The sequence below is a fragment of the Delphinapterus leucas genome, chromosome 12 (genome assembly GCF_059928025.1).
Source record: "Delphinapterus leucas isolate spDelLeu-1000000601 "Yukka" chromosome 12, BTC_Dleu_Yukka2, whole genome shotgun sequence".
Classification (NCBI taxonomy): domain Eukaryota; kingdom Metazoa; phylum Chordata; class Mammalia; order Artiodactyla; family Monodontidae; genus Delphinapterus; species Delphinapterus leucas.
Genome location: NC_143140.1, coordinates 60,609,688 through 60,633,279, shown reverse-complemented (window position 1 = coordinate 60,633,279; position 23,592 = coordinate 60,609,688). Strand labels below are relative to the sequence as shown.

At 39.0% G+C, this 23,592-nt stretch overlaps 1 protein-coding gene across 1 annotated transcript; it reads right to left on the bottom strand.

Annotated features, from left to right (window-relative positions):
• Nucleotides 1-1,576: 1,576 nt before the first annotated feature.
• HEY2 (hes related family bHLH transcription factor with YRPW motif 2) lies at nucleotides 1,577-23,398 on the bottom strand. The gene is made up of 5 exons (XM_022555922.3): nucleotides 23,244-23,398; nucleotides 21,248-21,326; nucleotides 21,029-21,112; nucleotides 18,665-18,746; nucleotides 1,577-14,700 (listed from the first exon to the last, which is right to left on the bottom strand). The coding sequence occupies exons 1-5, from the start codon at nucleotides 23,324-23,326 to the stop codon at nucleotides 14,015-14,017; spliced, it is 1,014 nt and encodes a 337-aa protein (XP_022411630.1). The 5' UTR covers nucleotides 23,327-23,398; the 3' UTR covers nucleotides 1,577-14,014.
• Nucleotides 23,399-23,592: the final 194 nt, after the last annotated feature.

Sequence of the window (23,592 nt, the reverse complement as noted above, 5' to 3'; positions counted from 1 at the left end):
CTGGGCTACTACAGTGGACCTTGATTGGGCTGACAAATACTAGAATTATAAAGGATGTCTGAGAGTAACTAAGGTAGGAAGGAAAGGAAGGACTTTCAACAGCATCTAGTACAGTGCTTGACATATGGTTGGTGCTAAATCAATGAATTAAATAATCAATTAAACCAAGAAGTAGATTGCTAGGACTTCACTTGAAAGCTAACCCCTCATAATACTATTTTTTATGAATCACACTGCTATATTTCTGCTGAGAGCAGAAAGCAGAAAAAGAATTAAACTGAGTCATCCTGAATAATGTCTACCTCTTATTGTCTTCTTTTAGATGAATTTCTAAATTATTTCTATGAATTTCTATAATATACATAATATAATATATAGTACTTTTAATAATTTGCGTATTATTTTGTGTAAGTTATGGTTTTGAATGCTGAATCCACAATATTAGAATCAATTCTTACAATTATCCTTGCTTTGTAGTTTAGGAAACTTAGAAAGTTTATAACTTATTTATAAGTTATACAAGTATGTCATACAAATATGTTGGGGAACCAGGATTCCCGCCTGGATTTGCCCAGCCTAAATCCTGTATTCTTTAAGACTCCCCAGCTACAACAAATTTTCTGGTGGCACTATGGAGTGTTCTTTAGAGCAGTCTTTACAAATAGGGTGGTTCATGGGGAGTGTTCCATAGAAGGAAAAAGGAATTGTATGATATCTCAGGTTCTATTTCAAATGAATAATTGAACTCTATGCATTACAATTTTGGTGAGAGTCAATCCTAGCAGCTGCTTATTGGAGGTTACCAAATTCCCCAGAAAGTTGGGGAAAACTTTCAATTAAGAAATAAGTTTAGGGGCTTACCTGGTGGCGCAGTGGTTAAGAATCCGCCTGCCAACATAGGGGACACGGGTTCGAGCCCTGGTCCAGGAAGATCCCACATGCTGTGGAGCAACTAAGCCCGTGCGCCATAGCTACTGAGCCTGTGCTCTGGAGCCCGCGAGCCACAACTACTTAAGTCTGCGTGCCTGGAGACCGTGCTCTGCAACAAGAGAAGCCACTGCAATGAGAAGCCCACACACCGCGACGAAGAGTAGGCCCTGCTCACGGCAACCAGAGAAAGCCCGCATGCAGCAACAAAGACCCAACGCAGCCAAAAATAAATAAATTAAATAAATTACAAGAAAAAAAAGTACTCTTAAAAAAAAAAAAAAAGAAATAAGCTTAACAGCAAACACAACATACTTGCATTTATTGGATAAGCATGTTGATTTGTGAAAGTGTTTCTTCAGCATAATTTTTATTTAATTAAAACTAATCTTTGCCACATCTCCATGTTGATCACTATTATCTTATTGACTTAAATAAAAATGGTTCTTTTTTTCCATTTTCCTCATTTAATGAGTAGGCTATAGAAAAAAATGTTTTTACATTAGTTACATAAAAGAAAAGAAATTTAAATTTAAACCATGGACACACTTGATCAATTAATTTTTTCTGCTTATTACATCCTCTGAATTTTTATAATATATGTAACATAATATACGGTACTTTTAATAATTTCCTATTGTTTTGTGTAAGCTATGGTTTTGTAAATTCCTTGAAGTTTGAGTTCATAAAATGTACTTCTGTCTTACAAAGTGATAATCATATAATTGGTGCTCAAAATTGTTGTTGTTTTTTGGTCTTGATTATTAGTATGATCCCTGAAAGCAATAATGATAGTAAGCCAGGAGCTTCATGAGGACAGGGTCTACATCATATTCATCTTTGTATCCTCTAGACAATGACAGTACTTGGCACATAGTAGCAAATCAAATGACTCGAGTGGATAAAAGAAAGAATGAGGCAAAAAATTGAAACTGGCACTTTTCAGAAGAAACATGGTCACCAATAAACCTTTGAAAAGAGGACTGACTTCTTGTGTAACCAAGAAATGCACATTAAAACAAGAGAGTCTGATTATACCCATAAATTAGCAAAAATGGAAAAATCTAACAATATCAAGTGCTGGTAAGGATATAGACTGAAACTTGTATACGCTAAAGGTGGGAGTGTAAATTGGTGTGATAAAATAACTTTGAAAAATAATTTGTTATTATCTAGTAAAGTTGGAGGTTCTCATGCCCAGCAATTCAATCCCCTGGGAGAAATCCTGCACGTAAGCTCCAGAAGACATATACAAGAACGTTCACAGTAGTACCATCATAATAGACCCAAACTGGAAGCAACCTAAATGTCCATCAAGAGTAGAAGAGCTGGGCTTCCCCGGTGGCAAAGTGGTTGAGAGTCCGCCTGCCGATGCAGGGGAAACGGGTTCGTGGCCCGGTCCGGGAAGATCCCACATGCCGCAGAGCGGCTAGGCCCGTGAGCCATGGCCGCTGAGCCTGCGCGTCCGGAGCCTGTGCTCCACAACGGGAGAGGCCACAACAGTGAGAGGCCCGTGTACCGCAAAAAAAGAGTAGAAGAGCTAAATTATATTGTGGTATAGTCGTAAAATGAAATACTACAGAGTGGTGAAAACAAATGGATCACAGCTCCTCTTATCAACATGATGAGTCCCAGAAAAATACTACTTAATTTAAAAAGCAAATCAAATACAGAATGATCTCATTTCATATGCAGTTTTAAAATGCTAAATGAAAACTATTACTTATTGATATGTACATGGATGGTAAACTATAAATAAAGCAACATAGTGGGTGTGCCTGGTTAATAGAGATATGGAGAAAGGATTCAATGAAAAGCACACAGGGCTCTTTCAAAGTACTGGTAGTGCTAAGCTGGGTGGTGAGCACACAGGTGTTGTCTCCTTTGATTATTTATAACACATATATCATTTTTCTCTACCAATTCAATATTTCATTAAAATAAAAAACAAAAAGGAATGAATGATAATGTTTGAATAAAGTCTTTGGGATAATGACATGCAAGCAATATTTAGATGAGCAAAAATTCCACTCCCCTCTATTGCTGTAGGTTTTTTTTTTTAAACATCTTTATTGGAGTATAATTGCTTTACAATAGTGTGTTAGTTTCTGCTTTATAACAAAGTGAATCAGCCATATGCATATATATGTCCCCATATCTCCTCCCTCTTGCGTCTCCCTCCCACCCTCCCTATCCCACCCCTCTAGGTGGTCACAAAGCACCGAGCTGATCTCCCTGTGCTATGCGGCTGCTTCCCACTAGTATCTATTTTACGTTTGGTAGTGTATATATGTCCATGCCACTCTCTCACTTTGTCCCAGCTTACCCTTCCCCCTCCCGGTGCCCTCAAGTCCATTCTCTACGTCTGTGTCTTTATTCCGGTCCTGCCCCTAGGTTCTTCAGAACCATTTTTTTTTTTTAGATTCCATATATATGTGTTAGCATACGGTATTTGTTTTTCGGGCCTCTCACTGTTGTGGCCTCTCCCGTTGCGGAGCACAGGCTCCGGACGCGCAGGCTCAGCGGCCATGGCTCACGGGCCCAGCCGCTCCGCGGCATGTGGGATCTTCCCAGACCGGGGCACGAACCCGTGTCCCCTGCATCGGCAGGCGGACTCTCAACCACTGCGCCACCAGGGAAGCCCTGTTTTTCTCTTTCTGACTTACTGCACTCTGTATGACAGACTCTAGGTCCATCCACCTTACTACAATAACTCAAATTCGTTTATTTTTATGGCTGAGTAATATGCCATTGCATATATGTGCCACATCTTCTTTATCCATTCATCTGTCAGTGGACACTTAGGGTGTTTCCATGTCCTGGCTATTGTAAATAGAGCCGCAATGAACATTGTGGTACATGACTCTTTTTGAATTATGGTTTTCTCAGGGTATATGCCCAGTAGTGGGATTGCTGGGTCATATGGTAGTTCTGTTTTTAGTTTTTTAAGGAACCTCCATACTGTTCTCCATAGTGGCATATCAATTTACATTCCCACCAACAGTGCAAGAGGGTTCCCTTTTCTCCACACCCTGTCCAGCATTTATTGTTTGCAGATTTTCTGATGATGGCCATTCTGACTGGTGTGAGGTGATACCTCATTGTAGTTCTGATTTGTATTTCTCTAATGATTAGTGATGTTGAGCATCCTTTCATGTGTTGGCAATCTGTATATCTTCTTTGGAGAAATGTCTATTTAGGTCTTCTGCCCATTTTTGGATTGGGTTGTTTGTGGTTTTTTTTGATATAGAGCTGCATGAGCTGCTTGTATATTTTGGAGATTAATCCTTTGTCAGTTGCTTCTTTTGCAAATATTTTCTCCCATTCCGAGGGTTGTCTTTTCGTCTTGTTTATGGTTTCCTTTGCTGTGCAAAAAGCTTTTAAGCTTAAGTCCCATTTGTTTATTTTTGTTTTTATTTCCATTTCTCTAGGAGGTGGGTCAAAAAGGATCTTGTTGTGATTGATGTCATAGAGTGTTCTGCCTATGTTTTCCTCTAAGAGTTTTACAGTGTCTTGCTTTACATTTAGGTCTTAATCCATTTGGAGTTTATTTTTGTGTATGGTGTTAGGGAGTGTTCTAATTTCACTCTTTTACATGTAGCTGTCCAGTTTTCCCAGCACCACTTATTGAAGAGGCTGTCTTTTCTCCATTGTATATTCTTGCCTCCTTTATCAATATTGCTGTAGTTTTTAATGGCGTTTTTTTCTGAAGTAGGAAAGTTCCAGGCAGGTTGAAAACGATAAATGTGAAAATAAACCACAAGGTGGCGTCCTAGTCTCATGTGTCTCATTCAGACACGTTTAATCCAAGTAACCCTTACTTACCTTGGAAATGTTGGATATAGTCAAAATCTAGAGTTTGCTGTATTCATAAGGAGCAACAGAGGATTTTTTTTCTTCTGGCTTCTTTCTTCTCGTTTCATATGCTTGATTTTACTTGCATATGTACTGTGCTATCAGATTAAATTTGGGGGGAAGCAATTCAGATAAACTCAATACAACAAGTATGCAGGTCTAGTGTATGACATTTATTCATTCATTCCTCATTCAGTCAGTCATGCATTCATGTATTCAGTCACTTAACTAACATCCACACATATTTTTTTAACTTCTCTTCTGTACCAGACACAGGGCAAAGAGGCCCTGGAAACAATGATGAACAGAAACATTGTCACTATCATTTGCTTTCAGTGTAGCGGTGGAGACAGATTAATCATATAATCACAAACTTAAATTGCAACTGACAAATTCTGTGAAAGAGAAGTATGTGGTTTACAAGATTCCACAATATGGTTTTGAACCAGTTGGCGATGTTAGAGGAGTGATCCATCTCTCAAGATGTGAAAAATCAGATGTGTTACCTAGGTAAGAAGGAGAGAAAAGAACATTGTGAGCAAAAGGAACATGTGCAAGGCCTTGTAGCAGGAGAGAGCAAGGAGAAAAAGGGCTGGAAAAAAGGGGGATGGCTGGGTAGCAATTCAGAGGTAGCAGAGATAGGTGAGGAGAGGTCTAAGAAGTGGGCAGGGGACAGATCTTGCATGGTCTTGTGGCTTGAGGTTAAGGATTTTGTCTTCATTCTAAGAGTATTAGGGAGGCACAGAAAGGAGGGTGGGAGCAGCTCAAAGTCCCTGCCCAGTCACTGGTGAGTCAATAGCTTCATCAGGGTTTATGACAGATTCTGCCTTAAGTGCTAGACAGTGGCACGACTCTGTCCGCCTATGTGTGATTAGCTTTTTGATAGTGAAGGACATCATTTAGAAACAGTAATATAATTTCAATCTCGGCTGCATTTATTAGAGTTAAGATTTTTCTTTTAAAGAAACATGACTTCATTGTATTTATTTTGGATCAAATGAAAAGCCATAGCTTTTTGAAGACAGAAAACATAAAGTGTGCTCTCTTAACAAATAAATAGATCTATTTAGCTCATCCACAACAAAATAAAAACCTTTGGCACCTAAAATATAAAAGGTATGAAAGAAAGTGTTTCGTTTATGGTCATACTGTCTCAGAAAGAACCACGTATTGGCAATTAGGAGACTTGGGTTAGGAGACGACTGTGGGGAAAGATCATCGAACTTCACTGAGCTTCTGCTTTTTTCACCTGCTAAATGAAGCACTTGGTCTAGGTTATGTTCTTCCAGCTCTGAAATTCTGTGAATCTCTAAATATATTCAAAAAGAAATATGTACATGCTATTAATTTAGAGAGAATGGGTATTGGGGGACTACCTGGGCATGTATTTGAGTAAAGTTGTGTGAATAGGACTGAATGAGACTTATTTAGGATCTTAAGACTTTTTTTTTTTTTTTTAACTTTTTGGCCACACCACGTGGCACATGGGATCTTAGTTCCCCCACCAGGGGTCGAAACTGCACCCCCTACAGTGGAAGCATGGAGTCTTAACCACTGGACTGCCAGGGAAGTCCCTTAAGACATTTTAAACGAACTAAATTTGAATACGCTACACTACCGTTTGTTGATAGTATACCATGTGCAAGTCTTATGAACATTATCTCATTTAATCCTCCAAAAATCCTTGTGAGATAGATGTTGCTTTTTAAATCCTATTTTACTGATGAGAAAAACAAAGCTTACACAGATACAGAAATTTGTCCAGAGGCACACAATTAATACATCTCAAGATGTATCCAGATCTGTCTGATTTCAGAACTTGTCCTTTTAGTCATTATACTATTTATTATACCCACTGAAGAGTTGAGATTTTAAAAATGGCTTAAAAATATTGAGTAGAATAGAGAGACATTAACTAGAATTATAAATATGGATTTCAAGTTATTTATAAGTGATTTGAATAAGTACCAAAATTTTTAATACGCTGCCACATCTTAAACAAAACTGCTTAATAGACGTGATTTAACTAAGTTAAACATGCAGTGTCCTAGATAGGGCTACGAAACGGCACTACCATTTAGCAAAACACCTCCTTGCTAATATGTCTTTACTGTATCAATAGGGGATATGCCTACAGAATTAAACTTCTAATCTATACATTTAAAAAGAACAATTAAATAACTTTTACAATTCTCTCAGTTGTCATATCCTGAAAATAAACAGTGGTGAACTTTGTTTCTCCTTCTGTCTCAAGCTCCTGATACCCAAAGCAAGTAAGTTGCCTGCTGGACCTCGGTGTCTTGAGAAGCGACTAAAGGCACTTACATTGAGTTATTGCTCCTGTGTTGTTTTGTCTGTGGCTCCTGCTGTTGGGCACGCTTGGGGTTTGACAGTCACATCAAAAGGGTAGACTGTGTTGTGAGAGTAGTCAGCATGGGCCAGATAATTCATGGGTTTATTGCTGAGACCTGTTCCCATGATAGTCATGGTCAGGTGGTACTTGGTGTTTAAGTCTGTTCTCTTGGTGTAAAACATATGTCTTAAGCCTGCTGAATGACTCAGCAGTTGTTGACTCATGGATATTTTGGGGGGGGGCTTTCTGAATTTTGAAAGGGGACATAATGGCCCATCAAGCCTCTTTATTGTAGCAGTAAAGGATGTTTGTCACCATAGGCAATGCTTGCCCCCTGAGCTTGACTGTACCCTCATCTGATGTCACCAGGCTGTCTGTGAGTTTTGATGTTACAGCACTCAACCATTTGTACTATGCTATGCTTATCTTTCTGCTGTCAGAAATATGTCAAAATAACAAAATAAATTTAACAGTGGCTGCTTGTGAGACAAAAAAGTGACTGGCTTAGTTCCTGTTTAGGAAGTGGCTGGTGACTGTGACTGAGAAGTGTGTTATGATGACAATAAAATATGGCCTGTGTGCCTCTGTGTTTTGCCCTCCTGACTGTGAACACGTCTCCATCATCTTGCCAGGCCCCAAGGGAAGCCTATTTAAAGCAGCTGTGCTGGGACAGACTGGCTAGGATATGGGAAGAGGCCAGCCATTGCTGGCCCAGGAGAAAATTTACACAAACAGAGCTACACGAAGCTCTGGTCGTGTTGTTTTGGTGGGAAAAAAAAAACAAAACAAAAAAAACAAACAAAAAGCACAGTCTTTGGGTTCTCTGCAATTAAGGAAAAAGGCTAAAAAAAAAAAAAAAAGCAATGGAAGGCCTAGGAAGCAGGCAGAGTTTTATAGTTTTATAGTATGATAAATAATATTCAGTTCAATAGCTTATAATCAGGAAATAAGGGGTTAACTCAAGATGCTCCAGATGTTGTTTCAGGAGTTTATGAGCAATATAAAATTTATCACCCTACTTATACAAGTGAAACATTATGAATAATAGCCATTCTTTGCAAAGTAGTTTTTCTTCCACAGGAGAAAATTTGACTGTTTTCACAGCAATGAAAACATAGAACTATTACAACGCAAGCTTAATGCACGAAACTTTAGAGTTAACTTGCCACTTTCTACCCCTTAAAAAATAAGTTTATAAGGCATTCTATTACATGCATATTCCATTTCATATGCATAAATCTCTTCATTCCCACAGACTAACAGAATGACAGCAGAGGTCAAGGAAACAGAATATTCAGTTCTCAGGAGACTAAGAATTTAGAGGCATATAAAAATGTCTCTGGATATAAGATTTTTGCAAAATTATACACATATAGACTGTTAACTGCTATAGAAAGCATGCTTAACTGCAGGCCGAAGAGTTTAGGTTAGTTAAAAACCCCTTCCTGATAACAAGACTTGTTAAAGTGAATGGATTACTGAGCAGGTCTTCATAGGCCAAATGAAGAATGTTGTTTTATGACATGATGGACCTGGAATGTATAAACATTCAGAATAATCCAGCATTTTTCCCTCAAAAAAACTCTTATCTTTTATATCTAATGGAAGACAGGATTTTTTTTTCAAACTCAATTTACTCAGCTATCTAGTCTTAATATGTCACTATTTTGCCTCACTTTTGTCAACCACTTTGACTGAGATTATAGAATATTTCTGGTAGATTTAACAGAGGATAACTTCACTGATTAAGATAAGTAATTTAAAACTTTATTAACTCTCAACTGCTTGACAGGTGAAAGTTAAAACTAGGGAACTGCCAAAATAATTTCCTTTTACGTTGCATTACAGAAGAAAGTGGAGGTTTTTTATCCTTTCATATATTAAAAGGGAGAGATGGTGGAGATTTTTATGCTAATTTACTCGTATTTAGCTCAAAGTGATCTCAGGCAGGTTGAGATTCTTGGTTAGTCTGAATGAGTGAGTCCAAAAGTACTGCCAGAAGCCACAGCCTAGAGGTCAAAGGTATGGGCTTCAGAATCAGACAGGCCTGGGCTGAGTCACAGCTCAAACTGCTAGGTATAACCTTGGAAAATCAACCTCTTATTCTCTAGTTCCTAATATGTAAAGGTAATAAGACTATCACTCTATAGGATAGTTAACCAGGCTTAAGTGAGGTAACAGATTGCAAGCACTTAGCAAGGAGCTTAGCACAGAGAACCAAACAACATTAACAGTTAGTATTACATCTTATATCCGTTTTAAGACCTGTGACTTAAACAGTGTGTGTTGGTTCTGTCAGTTCTAAAAGAGGACCTGATTCCCTAACCAGCCAACCCCATTCATGTCTGTTCTTCTAAAGTTAGAAGTGAGGGAGAAAGTGCCAACTGGGACCTAAGGAACCATTTCTCATCTGCCTCTGGCCCCTCAAACAAGTTTGTCTATGGAAGCCAAGGGACTTTTCTTCTTTTAAAGATGTCTCATCCAAGTTCAAAGACTTATCCTTCCTTCCAAAGAATATGAGCTATAGTCACAGTTTATGATGTCATATTTGCTGTAATGCTTTGTTATAGTTGCTGAAACGCTCACAGCCTCAGTTGCTTAGATCTTAAAAGAATTACAAGGGGAAGTCAAACTCCATTCTTCAGTAAAATGCAGAACTAGGAATAGTCCCATTGGGCAATAAAAACATGAAAAGCTTAAAAAATATATATCTATCTTTAGATCATTAAGCCATTACAAAGTCAACCCAGATTCTTTGATTTGACTAAGACCCTATGCTGGTATTTTTAAAGTAAGCTAAATCACCCACATTTAATCTATGTACATTTCTAGCCATGGATTTTAAAAATCACATTCGAATATAATATAGTAGTGCCTCAAATCCAAGATACAATTTTGAAAAAAAGTTTTACACTTTGGAAATTGGGATGTGTAAAGTTATTTTGTGGTGGTACTTTTCTTTAAAATCTGACCTTAAACTAATAGTGTATCTTGTAATTGATGGAGTCTTAGACCTATGAAATTATGAAATTCTAAAATTATCTTGCTTTGTGATGATGTTACCTGAGGTGATTACTCTTACTTTGTGTTAACTTAATTACTGGCAAAGGCACAAGTTGAATATATAATAAGGAAGATAATTTAAAAGGCTTCTTTAAGACTGATGATACATGTGGATCATACAACCATCACTCTAGTTAATATTTGAACTATTTTATGTTTGAACATTACTTTAAAAGTCCCTCAGGGACTTCCCTGGTGGTGCAGTGGTTAAGAATCCGCCTGCCAATGCAGGGGACATGGGTTCGAGCCCTGGTCCAGGAAGATCCCACATGCTGCAGAGTAACTAAGCCCGTGTGCCACAACTACTAAGCCTGCACTCTAGAGCCCGTGAGCCACAACTACTGAGCCCACGTGCCACAACTACTGAAGCCTGCATGCCTACAGCCCGTGTTCCACACCAAGAGAAGCCACTACGATGAGAAGCCCGAGCACTGCATCGAAGAGTAATCCCCACTCACCACAACTAGAGAAAGCCTGCGTGCAGCAATGAAGACCCAACAGCCAAAATTAAAAATAAATTTATATAAAAAAATAAGTCCCTCAGATTTCTCCAAATATGATAGGAAATATCATATTTGTAATTGCCAAAGATCCCAAGGAGAGAAAAAGCTTCCCTGGCTAGTTCCTAGGAACCCGTTTCCTCATTTTCAGGGCACCTGCTTCTTTTGAGGGTCCCTATGAATAGCTAAGGTCGTAGTCATACCCATCAGTCAGGCTGTGGGATCCCATAACATTAGAAAGCTGATGTAGACAGCACAATGCTAGGCACACAGTAGTTATTCAATAAATACTTTCTGGTTCAATGATGTGAAATATAAAACTGGGTTCTAATTAGACACACATATAGCTTTCATCATTTGGGGAAAACCAAATTTCTAAAAAACTCCTCCTTTTCCTTTTTTTTTTTCGTTTTTTATCCCCCCCACCAAAAATCGTTTGAGTTAATTTTGGGACTAACTTTTACACAAACAAAACCCACCAAAAATCAAACCCTAAAAGTTCTTTTCCCAAAAAAAAAAAAAAAAAAAAAAGTTCTTTTCCCTTGAACTATAAACAAAATTTTTCTTTTTTCTGTTTTGGTAGTGAACATGAAAATTACCACAACTAAAGGTGAAACACCACTTTCACAAAACATTGGGTCAGAGATGGAAAACTCAATGGTAAATTTAATAGAGTGAAATATGATGTTAAAAACTGAAGATATGAAACACTGATCAAGAACCAGTGAACTTCAAACAACTGAAATTACTGACAATGATTATCTTTAGGAACACTGACAACCCTTAGCAATTATGTAGCATGTTGGCTGGCAGATATTTTAATCAAATGATTTGAAAAATAATAACCCATATGTAACTGGGAAGAAAAAAATATAAGAAAAATAAAGGAAGAGGATAAAAACAAGAAGGAAGAAGGGGATTTATCTTAAAATATTTAATCCAAAAAAAAAAAATCCCGATCACTAAAATAGTTTACATTCCAAAAAAAGAAATTATTTGAATGCTGACATTACAACAGGCACAGAATCAACTATTAGATCCTAAATCAAAATTATTTCTATGCCTGCTATCCACAAATCACGATTAAAAAGCAAACTCCAAATACCAGTAAATCCATTTTCTTATTTGTTACTTAATTCTATCAGCACTGACAATATAATAGTCACAGAGCTTACAGACAAGGGGAACAAAGGTGATCTGTTTTTGCTCATTTTTTCACCTACTTACAGAAAAAAATTAGATAAACTATATGCTTGATTTTTCAAAACTAAAATAAGAGGCTCCCACTCTTTCCTTTAACCATAATTGATAAGCATAATAGAAACATTTTTTTAAAAATTCTTCTCATATGTTTGGCCCAACAGCTTCAGAAACTGAAATAGTCTATTTTAGGCTTCACTGAAGAAGGAGGGATACCTGCCTAATTTCTACAGCATCAAAAGAAATCTTGAGGTAGGTACAGAGAATTTATCATCAGGAGGCATATATATACACACACATACACACACCTATCATGCATGCATGTGGTTTTAAAAATACTCTATAAATATTTCTGAGTTCCAAAATGTATGACACATTCTAGCTTATTACCCTTTGTTCGGTATACTGTTATTTGACCTTCTGGTTTTTGCACTTTTCCAAGAAGAATGGTTAAGAATAAAAGGCAGAGGAAACTGATCACTTCCTGCCTCCAAATGATGTCATACCTATGCTTAATTGGTTTACAAGCTCAAATACATGCTATTTTCAAGGCTGTGAATTATATCAAATGACTTTGAAAGAGAAAAAGAAAAGCCATGGCTTAATTTGTTAGTGAAACAAGGCCTTGCTTGAAATTCACGTCAACTTTCCATTCTGCAAAGCAACTCATCCACATAAAAATGGTCAAAAAAGGACTTCATTTAATTAGTGATATGTAGACTTTTGCATAGAAAAAGGTTACAAAGTAATACAAAAAAGACTAGGTACAGTAATTTTAAAACAAATATTTAAAAGTATAATTTTGCATAATGTTTAACATTCTCATAATGTTTATTGCTTTCTCCACACAGCAGAGAAATGAAGTGCATAATAATACATGCTGTGTCTTTGTCTCAAACATAAATTCTCACGTGCTCAATTTCAAAGTATTAAGAGATTATTTTGTCATTAAACAAAATAAAAACAACAAAACCAAAACACCATTATGTAGCACTAGTCTAGGCATGGACAAAAATAATTTATGTACATCCCATTGCATACATTCATCTTGATTTGGGATCAAATACAATCACAAGCTTGACAAAGGACATTTAAAAATCGTGGCTTTTCTCTTCCCGTTGTTCTCTCCCTGCCTCATCACTTCCAGAAATGCAACTTCTCCCCAAAAGGTGACAAGAATAGATTTTACACGTTATTGGGATGAAATGAAGAGGATAAATATGTAAAAATAGTCCAAATGAAACTGAATAAATTAAACTTTTACAAACTGGAGAGTTTTCAAGTTGGCATGAGTCAGATAGCCTCTGGTGGGCACACAGTAGGCAACTGCTTCTAGGTGCACTCTATAAATGCATGTTTTATATAAAGAAGCACCATATTTTGAGCCATAAAAAAAAAAGTGCCTGGGGGTTTGCAGGCAGGGCAGAAATCCTTGTTAATCTGAGCACTGACGTAATAATTGCTTATACTAATACATTGTTAAATGTCACAACTTGGCAAGTTTGTACAAAAAAAGCAAACTAAGATAAAACTAGGTTTCTCAACTTGAAAATTACTTTCAGCAATCCTTTTGGCCAATAAAAACCTGTTGATTTCAACAGAGTGCTCTTTTCTGGTATTTGTACTAAAATGTCTGCAGCCTAATGCAAGACTTCTGTCCCTTCTCCTTTCTTAACCTAACCTCTACGCTCTTCTTTACTTGTGCAACGTTGTATGTTCAAAAGAAAACTTTACTAGCTCAGGCACTTATGAAACATGAATTTTTTTTTTCCATTTACTTTCAAGAAAATTCAGTCAGGGCATTTTTCTTCCCCAATTCAGACATTGTGATGCACTGCTGGATGGTTCAGTCCGTATATTTTCCAGGAGACTTCTAAATGAAAACAAGTGTGACATTTTCAAAAGTTGCTGATGTCAGTTACCAAACTGCCTTAAACCGAAACAGAGAAAAAAGATAATACCACATTTCCACTTCTGAGGTTTGTGTCTCAAATAGCTTTATTGTTCCTTTGTGGATCCGCAGACATCTGTATGGCTACTTTCAGGGTGCAGAGGTTTTAAGCTGACTCTGAAATGAAGGACATTCAGTTACTACTGCAAGAAGTTCAGTGAAAACTTAAAAAGCTCCCACTTCTGTCCCCCAGGGTCGGTAAGGTTTACTGTTTGCTCCACTGCTTGTCTGCTGAGGGCTGGACGTGGCTGATACCGACAAGGGAGGGCTGATGGCTGTGGCAGCTGCCACTGCTGCAGCTGCGTTTGGGGGAAGCATGGGGAACGCCCCAGCGAAGGACAGAGGGAAGCTGTGCGCAGCTGCTGTGGCTGCTGCAGCGGCCGCGTGGACAGTGGCTGAGAGGGACAAGAGAGAAGTGGAGAGAGGTGGCACACAGGGGGCGACACTGCCTGTTGATGGCATCCGAAGGGCAGAGTCTGCGTGGGCAAACGTGGCCGTGAGGAGGGTGGAGCCGTGGGCAGGAGGCACTTCTGAAGTGGTGGAGAGGCGGCAAGGCGTGGGCTCTGAGGCGTGGAGTCCGCTGGGTTGGAGCAGGGCTGCCGGAAGGTGGTGGAAGGCCGCCGCCCAGTGGTGAGGATGCAGGGGGTGATGGTGGTGGGCCAGAGAGGAGGTCATTGCCGCCGCCTCTCGCTGTGAGGCACACGTGCTGAGATGAGAGACCAGGCGCACCCGCAGTGGATCGGAGGAGTCCAGGCCTTCCACAGAGCTCAGGTACCTTGCCACTTCGGTTAAGCACTCTCGGAATCCAATGCTCATGAAGTCCATGGCAAGAGCATGGGCGTCAAAGTAGCCTGAAAGGAGGTTTGAGCAAAGTGGGGGCCAGGAGAGACAGTGAGAGAAAGAACGATACAATTATGAAGAGTAGCCACCACCTACGTTCCACCCTGTCCTTCAGAGATTTAAGAAGAACGACGATCCTTTCTGAGAACGTTGCCAGCTATTTATGGTTGTAATTTTTGCAGAAGTTAAGAAAGTGTGCTTTGCAATTCACATGTGTGACAACTCTGGCAATGCTATGTACTGCAGTTGTTCCTGCAACCAAATAGCACAGTGGGGAAAAGAATTAAGAACATCTGTGTTTCAAACACTTCGAGAAAAAAAAAAATGGTGTCTCTTCTTTTGTATTGTGGGATAGTGAAATTTTCTAGTAAACTTTTCCACGGTATAACAGAGTACCAGTCTCTCTGTCTCTGTCACAAGAATTGGAGATTAAAGGGTTTATCTGAAACATCCTCACTCTCTTGGCATTTATAACTGAGATGTGAAATGCATATGAGCAGTTTGAGGACTTTTTAGAAATGTGCCAGAACTGCTCAATAAATTCATAAATGCTTCTTGACTCAGTGTTTTTTATCAACAAAATGAAAACATCATTACTTTGTATGGAAAAAAGTTAAAGAAGCAAAATGATTTTTAAAAATTTGGTTACTAATTTGAAGATCTTATTTTTCTATCAGGTAATATAACATTACTATAACTCCTAGTTTTCCTGAAGTCCAAATATATATTTCTTTCATTGGTTAGCTTACTTTTTTCTGGCATCCATCCAAGAAAAAAATGTCTATTAATTGTGTCAGTGTGTATGCAAATACCCTTACACCTAAGGTTACTACCATTAAAATGGCTAGAGCTGGTCACATTTATGAGAATCCTTTTTTATCCAAAGAATACATTAGAATAGAAAATAGTAACATCTGATTAGTATCGGTGCCAATTTAGGGTACTGATAATAATCACATTTGGGGAAATGTCACCACTTTGAATAAGTGACCTCTAATATGTATAAACGTATCCTTTTTAGACATTTTTTCTCATTTGCAACTTTTTTTTTAAACAATTTTCAAATTAAAATTTAGTCTACTCACTTCGGGGATGTGTATATACATAAATGAGAAATATCACATTCAAACAAGGTTATTTTCATCTAAGGCATTTACTACATTCCCTTTTTTATGTTTTTGTAGATCAAAGTATTACCTGTTTTGTTTATCATCTATTAACAATTAGATTAGCACTTTGGAAAATGGTAGTCACAGTATTCAAAGTCCAAGAGCTAGAATTTCAACAGAAATTTGGAAGTCCCAAAAAGAAATTTGAGGAAAAAATATACACTATTAAGACAGTAACAACAACAGCACAAAGCTGACATAAGAGAACATCATGAAATGTGGAAGATAGCAACAAAAAGAGTCATCATCCCAGGACTTCAGCATGGTTAGCAATAAAGCTCCTGGCATTAGGATGTAAAGTTCTTCCTGAAGAAGACGCCTCCAAAGAAAGACTTCACATAAGAGTCCTCAGGGTTCTCTGCAAGGCTTTGCAGACTTCTGACTTCATGAGAGAAGGGAGATAATCATCAGAGTAGACAAGAGTCCAGAAACCCAGAGGGATCTAGAAATTTAGGTTACTCTACTAAATCCTCTCTAGAAACTCCTGCAATACCAAGACAGATTAAAGAATGGACCAACAGAATTGTACCCCAGGAGCTTCCAAGTATCTTCATGAGTCGGCATGAAGTAATTGAAATTTGTGATTTGCCAGCTGTATGGGGTTGTATATGGGTGAGTTCTCTGTTGCATCTTAAGGAATATAAATTATGTAATTCCTATACTGCTGCTGAATGCAGAGGGAAATGACGATGAGCAACTGTTTCCTGCGACCGCATCTTGGGCCAATAATCATAGCACAGGGGTCCACACCACTTCCATCACTGCTCTCTGGGCTTTAAGTGAATAAGCTCACAACAACCTTGTGAAGTGAACACTAGCACTGTCCTCATTCTACAAATGAAGAAACTGGGGTTCAGAAAAGGTCAGTCCTTTATCTAGGGTCACAGACCAAAAAAAAGAAAAACAAGCCAGGATTTGAAACCAGGCAACCCAAATGCAGTGTCTGTCCTTCACCAGTACATTTTGAGGCCCCCATAGCAGCTGTGAGTCTTTAACAATTCGAGCCCACACTGCCAGCCCCACTTCTTCAAGGCCCACACGTTCTCCTGTGAGGTGACCTCTCTAATGAGCTGGCAGTCAGGCGACTTGTATGGAGCTTGCTCGGAAATGTCTGTTCGCAAACTATTTTGGGATGAATTTTAGGACTGTTCAGGTAGCCAAGAATAGCAACCACGATGGAACTTAGTGTTTATAATAAGGCATAAGAACAATATTACTCTTTAGAAGTATAGCTCATGCCAAATATTTGAAACGCTGATAAAAATTCTTAGCCTTGTGGCTAACAATGCCAAGGGAAGTAAAGCAATCAAACAACTTTCCCTGCACGATCACTAACCCGATCAGTCCCCTAACATCCTGAGGGAGCAGGTGTAGAGACAGAATCCTGGGGCGGTGGGGGGCCTTGAGGGCTCAGAGTGTTAGTACGGGCCTCCTTGTGCAGCCCAGCACCTCTGTCTCGGCTTAAAGGTGGGTCAGTGGCCAAGCTGGGCTGGATCACAGGCTTCTAGAATTTCATCCAGTTCTCTTCCCTATTACGTAAGAATATTTGCAGCCTATGCTGAGGGTTACATTTTAAAGAGTAGAAATCACAATTCCATACCCATTCAGGATGGTTATTCAGGCAGGACGGACGGTTCCTTGAGAAGGTACAACAGAGGTTAAGTCACATCGTGTGTGAGGGCGTCCCTTTACAATGATCACCGACCCCCCCACCTGACACAGGTAAAAGGTGGTGAAGGTCAGGGCTGATGCTCCACAGGTCCTCAGCTGGAGTTAAACACTGAAATACTTCTGTACCAATTGATAAACAGCTATTTCCCTCCAGTGCCCTGCCCCTGTCCTGATCTAGGGCAAACTCTGATACTACATAATAAAAGGTTAATGCTGAGCAGAGATAAGCGTTCAGGGTGTAGCTGCAGCACGTAGCCCCTGTGGTACCCTCTCCTTACCCAGTTATCAAATATATGGAACAGCACCCTTGGCTAAGATGAATACCAAAGGCCTGTTTGAAGGGTGAAAAAGATACAAAAGGGCAAAATCAAGTCTGAGTGATGTGTGAGAAGTGGGATAATGAAATCTGAGTGAATACTACATCGTTTAGGATCTCAAGTCCATTCATAGCATGAACTGAGGGTCAGGAACTGGACTATTCTTCCCTAAATCACTATCCAGTACAGAAGACATCTCTCCACAGCAGTGGGCCCAGGGCACCTGCTCCTGTTTGCTCTTCACAGGAATGACTGCTCCATCAGTGGTTTCTAGGACAGAGATTCACTACCTGCATTTCAAATGCTCTGTGTGGTCTAAATCCAAGATCAACCAAACTCTGAGAACAACTATGAAAATTCACTTCCTTTGGAATAGCTGCATTATAGTGAGTCCTATCCCTGATTTAACAGGGGACTGGGGAGAGGGAAAGAAGAGAAAAAGATTGTGTCTAACCTCCTGTTTATGTTTGGATGTTTGTGTGTTTGTTTTGTCTTTCTGTACAAATTCCAGCATGCACTTCTGAAAGTCCCAAACAAACCTCTGACCAGGCTGCTGTGAATGAAGCTTTACTCCCACAGTATTATAAAAGCAAACACAAGCCCAGGGTCAAGTGCTTCTTTTGTTCCAGAAGTTCTTTCCCACGAGTTCAATCCTGCCATTAGCATTGATTTCCACGGCTTTAATCTGGGACCTCCTATCGCAGCTCGTTAAAGAACTGTTCAACTATGACTTCCTTACAATCTTAGGGAGAAAAAATGAAAAGAGAAAGGTAGAAGGGGCGGTGGGGTGGGGGGGGGGGATGAAGTCACCTACTTACCTTTACCCCCAGTTGCCTGGAGCATCTTTAAATGATCGACTGTCATTTGCAGTATTTCAGCTTTTTCTAACTTTGCAGATCCCTGGATAAACAAATAATAAAATCTTATAAGTCCTATGGAAATGAATTTGGAACAACTTACCCTGAATTTTTCATTTTCCCTCTCACTAGAAAATTCTAAGTTTAACTTTTTCACAGAAAAATATGAATTCTTCCTGAACTTTACATGAAAACACTAATTGCATCACACCTAATGACAGATATTTGCCATTTTAACTTTTAAAGACTAAAAGGCATAATAATTTTTAAACACAAAAATAATTACACTAAGATAACTCTACTCAAACTACTACAACTGCAAAAATCTCAAACTGCAACAAACTGGTTAATAATATATTTTATCGGGGATATACAATAGTCTTATATAATGCTGAAGTCTAGATCAGTTGAATCCAACTCTGGAGGAAAAGCAGATAGGATCTCAGCAAATTATTGTTAAAAAGTATATTTTTCAAAAATAGAAAATTCTATTATGCTTTTAAGGTAATTCATACGACACCACTGTAAGTATAGAACCAAAAGTGCGAAGGGAAGACTTTCAAGGTTTTTTTTTCCCAATAATTACCAGCAGGTGTCACTGTAAATTCCAAGATCATAAACAAGAAAGCATAATCTAACTTTAATAAGCATCAGAAATGCTTAAGGATATTTGAATCCTTTAAAATAGTTCTTAATAAAATTGTCATTATATTTTTATGCCCCTCCCCCACTTTAAAACAAGGCAACCTCTGGAAACCAACTGAAATACAAATGTGCCACTTCAAACTGTCTCAGAGGGCTGTGGGTGGCTTCTAATTTCTTGGAAGAGCTAAATAATTAAATCAGTATGTTTTCTTGAAAAGGAAACTGCAGTTTATTTCAGGTTCCTATGCTTTACTTGTTTTGTGAAAATTGTCAGCACCCAGTACATGGTGAGAGTGCCAGAGTGACTTAAACTGCTTGAAAGAACACTCTTCTAATTATATTGTGACAGGGCCAGCTCTCTAGGGTTGGTCGCCAAGCTCAGCAAATGGGAAAGCCTGTGTTTATGGTAACTAACTGCCAAACTACTGAGGTTTGCTTTTAAGGTTTAAGTCGACATTTAAGAAAAAAAATCTAACAAACTCCAACCCCCCCAACCCCCCGCCAAAAAAATCACCAAACTGTTTCTCATAATTGTAGACATTTCAGCACTGAAAGTAAAAACGTCACTGATTACTGATATTTTCATTTTCAACGTATTGTCATGGGAAAAGCTAATAATCAAAACTACAATTTGCCCATTACATTTAGCTCATTAAAGACAGTTTCAGCATATAGAGTGGTGCCTTTTTTCTCTTAAAAATGTATAGTCAACAGCATTTGACAACTTGTACTTCTATCAATGTTCAGTTTTTCCATGAATATGTACAGTAGTTTCAGTGAAAGTGACTAATAACAAAACTGCAGTTTCTGGATAATTTCCAAGGGCTTTGTAGGGCTTGCTTTATAATGTTTGTGGTTCATGAAGTAAACAACAAAATGGAATAAACAAACAACAGCTGTCTTATACCCTATTTGAATTTAATTGAAAGTTATTTTCAACAAAGGTATGATGCCATACTCTTTGAAAGATGCTCTTTGAAATCTATCAGCCATGGCGGCAGAAGGAAAAACACAACTCTTCAAAAATGAAATTCGGCTTCCTACTTTACTAAGTGTGCAAATCTTTTTTCCTTCTTTTTTTTTTTTGGTAAAGGAATACTTTAATTCTGAAAAGGGGAATTTATGGCTAGTTTGATTTTTTACCAACTTCCACAAAGATGCCTCGAAACAAACATCATTCTATTAAGCCAGGGATTAAAAATGAAACCAAGTGGTTTGGTAAATAAATTTTGTTAGTATTATTATTTAGGAAATAGAGCTAGAGGTGTTACTTCCTCGGCTTTGATTATTTTTTAAAATAAAAAGCTTACTTTTTAAAGAATAGTTTGAGACAAAAATGAAATTTCACACAGATATCTTTTCTGAAGAAGAATACTACATATAGCTCAGTTTTAAACAAAACCACTACTGGTATTCACAGAAAGAACAGAGAGAGCGTGAACATGTTACCCTTAAGGGAAAATAAGCTAGAGAATGGAAATGTTTTTCAACTTCATGATGGATTATGTTTTTAATAGTTTTGCCACAACAAAGCATTTTATTGAAATAGCTGCTCTGTGCCAGATCACGGCACATACACCATTATTTTAATGAGCTTTAAGAAGAACCCACGTTGCCAGATGAGAGAATCAGCTTTTTTGAGCTCACTGGTGGGGTGGTCAGGATGGGGGGGCAGCTTACTTGTTTTTCAAAAGCGGTTGGCACCAGTCGTCTCAGCTCAGATAAACTGTTATTTATCCGATCTCGACGCCTTTTCTCTATTATCTATCCCCAAAAAGCAAAACAACAACAAAAGTTCATGAATACACAAATGATAAAATTACTCGTAATGGAAAAATACAACTGCTACACATTAGGCTGGATTACATGAAATAAAAAGACAAAAAAAAAATCACATACCCCTCTCCTTTTCTTTCTTGCCATAATCTGAGATGTCGTTGTTGGAGAATTCGATCTAATCACAGAGCTAGTACTTTGTCTATGAAATAAGAAGAGTTTGTCAGGTGCTGCATTAACATAACAATTGTTTTCTTCTGGGTGCTTGATGGCACCCATTAAATATTCAGAGTGATACCACAGTTCAGATCAGCATTATTTTATTCTTAATTCTTGCTCTTTACAGACTTTGCTTTCAGCCCTTATATCTCTTTTCAGATAGGAATCATGCCTTTTTTTCTTTTAATTTTAATGACTAATCCAGATGTCAAATCCACTGGCAAAAACGTCCCTAAACTTTTACTGAGCCTCCCAATGAAATAATTATGGGCAGTCAGGGTGAGAAGTTAGATATTAGTACTTCCTAGTTCCACTCATAAATGTTTCTTAAAAGTCAATTAATCTCTAATAGCATCCCTCCTCCTCCCTCTGGTAAGACCCACTGAACAAAGCAAAGCTATTTTAAAATAATTACTATCAAACAGATATACAGCCATCACATGTCAAACTGTTGTCCCTAGATGCAATCTTTAAAATAAACAGAAGTTAGCTTACTATTTCAAAACTCCAAGTAGTCATACAAGAAAAGAATGACAAATTCAATGTTTTCTATATTAATCTTCCAAAAGAATGACCCAAAATTAAATATGCCACTAATAGAAAAATTAAAATTAGATCAACTACTAGGTAAATGTTTTACTTTGAAAATAAAACTCTAGGTGAGTATCTCTCAGCCTTCAATCTAAGCTTAAACCTCTCAGAGTTGTAATCCATCTTGAGTTTGCTAATGAAAAAATATTTTATATCAAAAGTTCAGTCAAATCACTATATTGTCACATAATTTTTATGATCCTTTCTAGTTTGTATCTGTTTCTCTTCATAATTCATAGATACTCTGCTTCCTCATGTTCTCAAATTCTCCAGGTTCCTGTTATTTGTTCTCTTTCATTATAGAAATATTGCACACACCAGGTTCTTATTACCTCACCTTCTCACTTCTGGATCTTATTTCTGAATTAACTGTTCCCCTCATTCCCATCCCCTTCTCAACTGGTTTCACCTTTCACATGACATCTTTGTTTTTCGGATCTCATTTTTTAAGATGACACAACACTTTAATAATTAGAAGATACTTTGCAAACAACGTTTCAAGCGAATATCTTTGCTTTTAATGATTCCAGTCTAAGGTTTGTACATATTAGAATAATAATATTGAAAGAAAAGCAGTTTTCCAAACGTAGAATTTTACTCTTTAAGTGACAGCTGCAGATAAATAATTAAGGTGCTTCTGGGGATGCCAATTAGAAGCAATTATCATTTGACCCGCCTTGGCACTAAAACGCCTCCATAACCTCCCACTGTCACTGGAAAGTGGAGGTCTGGCTTCCGTGATCACGATCTCGATCTTCTCCAGACTCAGGAACAAGCAAAGAGATGATGCCTGAAACGATCCTTCATCTGTCACTCACATTCCCGTCAGCCAAGTCACATACGATCAACTTGGAAATCTCAGCCTACTTAGCCTTGACATCGCTAATTGCTTTCATGGCTCCAAAAAGCAAGTCATCTTTTAGTCTCTTCAAAAATAAAAAAAAATCATTTTTTTCTCTCTTCGCCTGGCCCATTTTGAAAGTGCTCCCAAATGCAGTTTCGGTGGCGGAGGCGTCGCCCGTCTCCCGGGCGTGCCACTCCGCACGCCCAACGCTGACAGCCGGGGACCCTCCTTCTCCAACCTCTGCACACTTTCAGCCGCCCCACCCCTAGGGTGCAAACCCACATGCCTCGCCCCACCCGAACACGCGCTCCGTGAGCGCCCACCCCTGAAAGTTTTTCGGGCAAAACTTTCCCCGCTCGGTTAGAACGCGGCGGAGAGGAACCTCGGGATTTCCAAGTAGCCGCTCGTACACAAAGCTCCCCGATGCCTCGGGCTCCGGACAGCTCCCGCCGAGCCCGCGCTCACCCCGAGTAATTGTTCTCGCTCCCCACGTCGATGGTCTCGTCCATGTCGCTCTCAGAGGTCGTCTCCTCGCAAGGGCGCTTCATCACGGCGAACACCGCGCGGGGTGCAGCCGGGCCGGAGCCTCGGACACCAAGCCGGACGCAGCGCCCTCCCTGCCTCCTCCCTCCCGCCCTCCCTGGGCCCGGGCAGGCGCGGCTCAGCCGGCGGCGCAGTCGGCTCCTCGCGGCTCTTTCCCACGCTGCAGCCCAGCTCGGCCGCAAGAGCCGGCGCCGGCCACGCCTCCCCGCGCGGGCGGGGCCCCCTCGCCCGCCTCCAGCGCGCAGGCCCCCGCAGCTCCGCCGGGCACCGC

Bases quoted from the DNA above. Each gene is read 5' to 3' on its own strand.
- HEY2 (XM_022555922.3), bottom strand. From the start codon at position 23,326: ATGAAGCGCCCTTGCGAGGAGACGACCTCTGAGAGCGACATGGACGAG. The intron at 21,113-21,247 runs GTATGTGATTTT...TTTTGGGGATAG, and splicing joins CAAGAAAGAAAAGGAGAGGG to ATAATAGAGAAAAGGCGTCG. The intron at 14,701-18,664 runs GTAAGTAGGTGA...ACCTCCTTTCAG, and splicing joins CCAGGCAACTGGGGGTAAAG to GCTACTTTGACGCCCATGCT.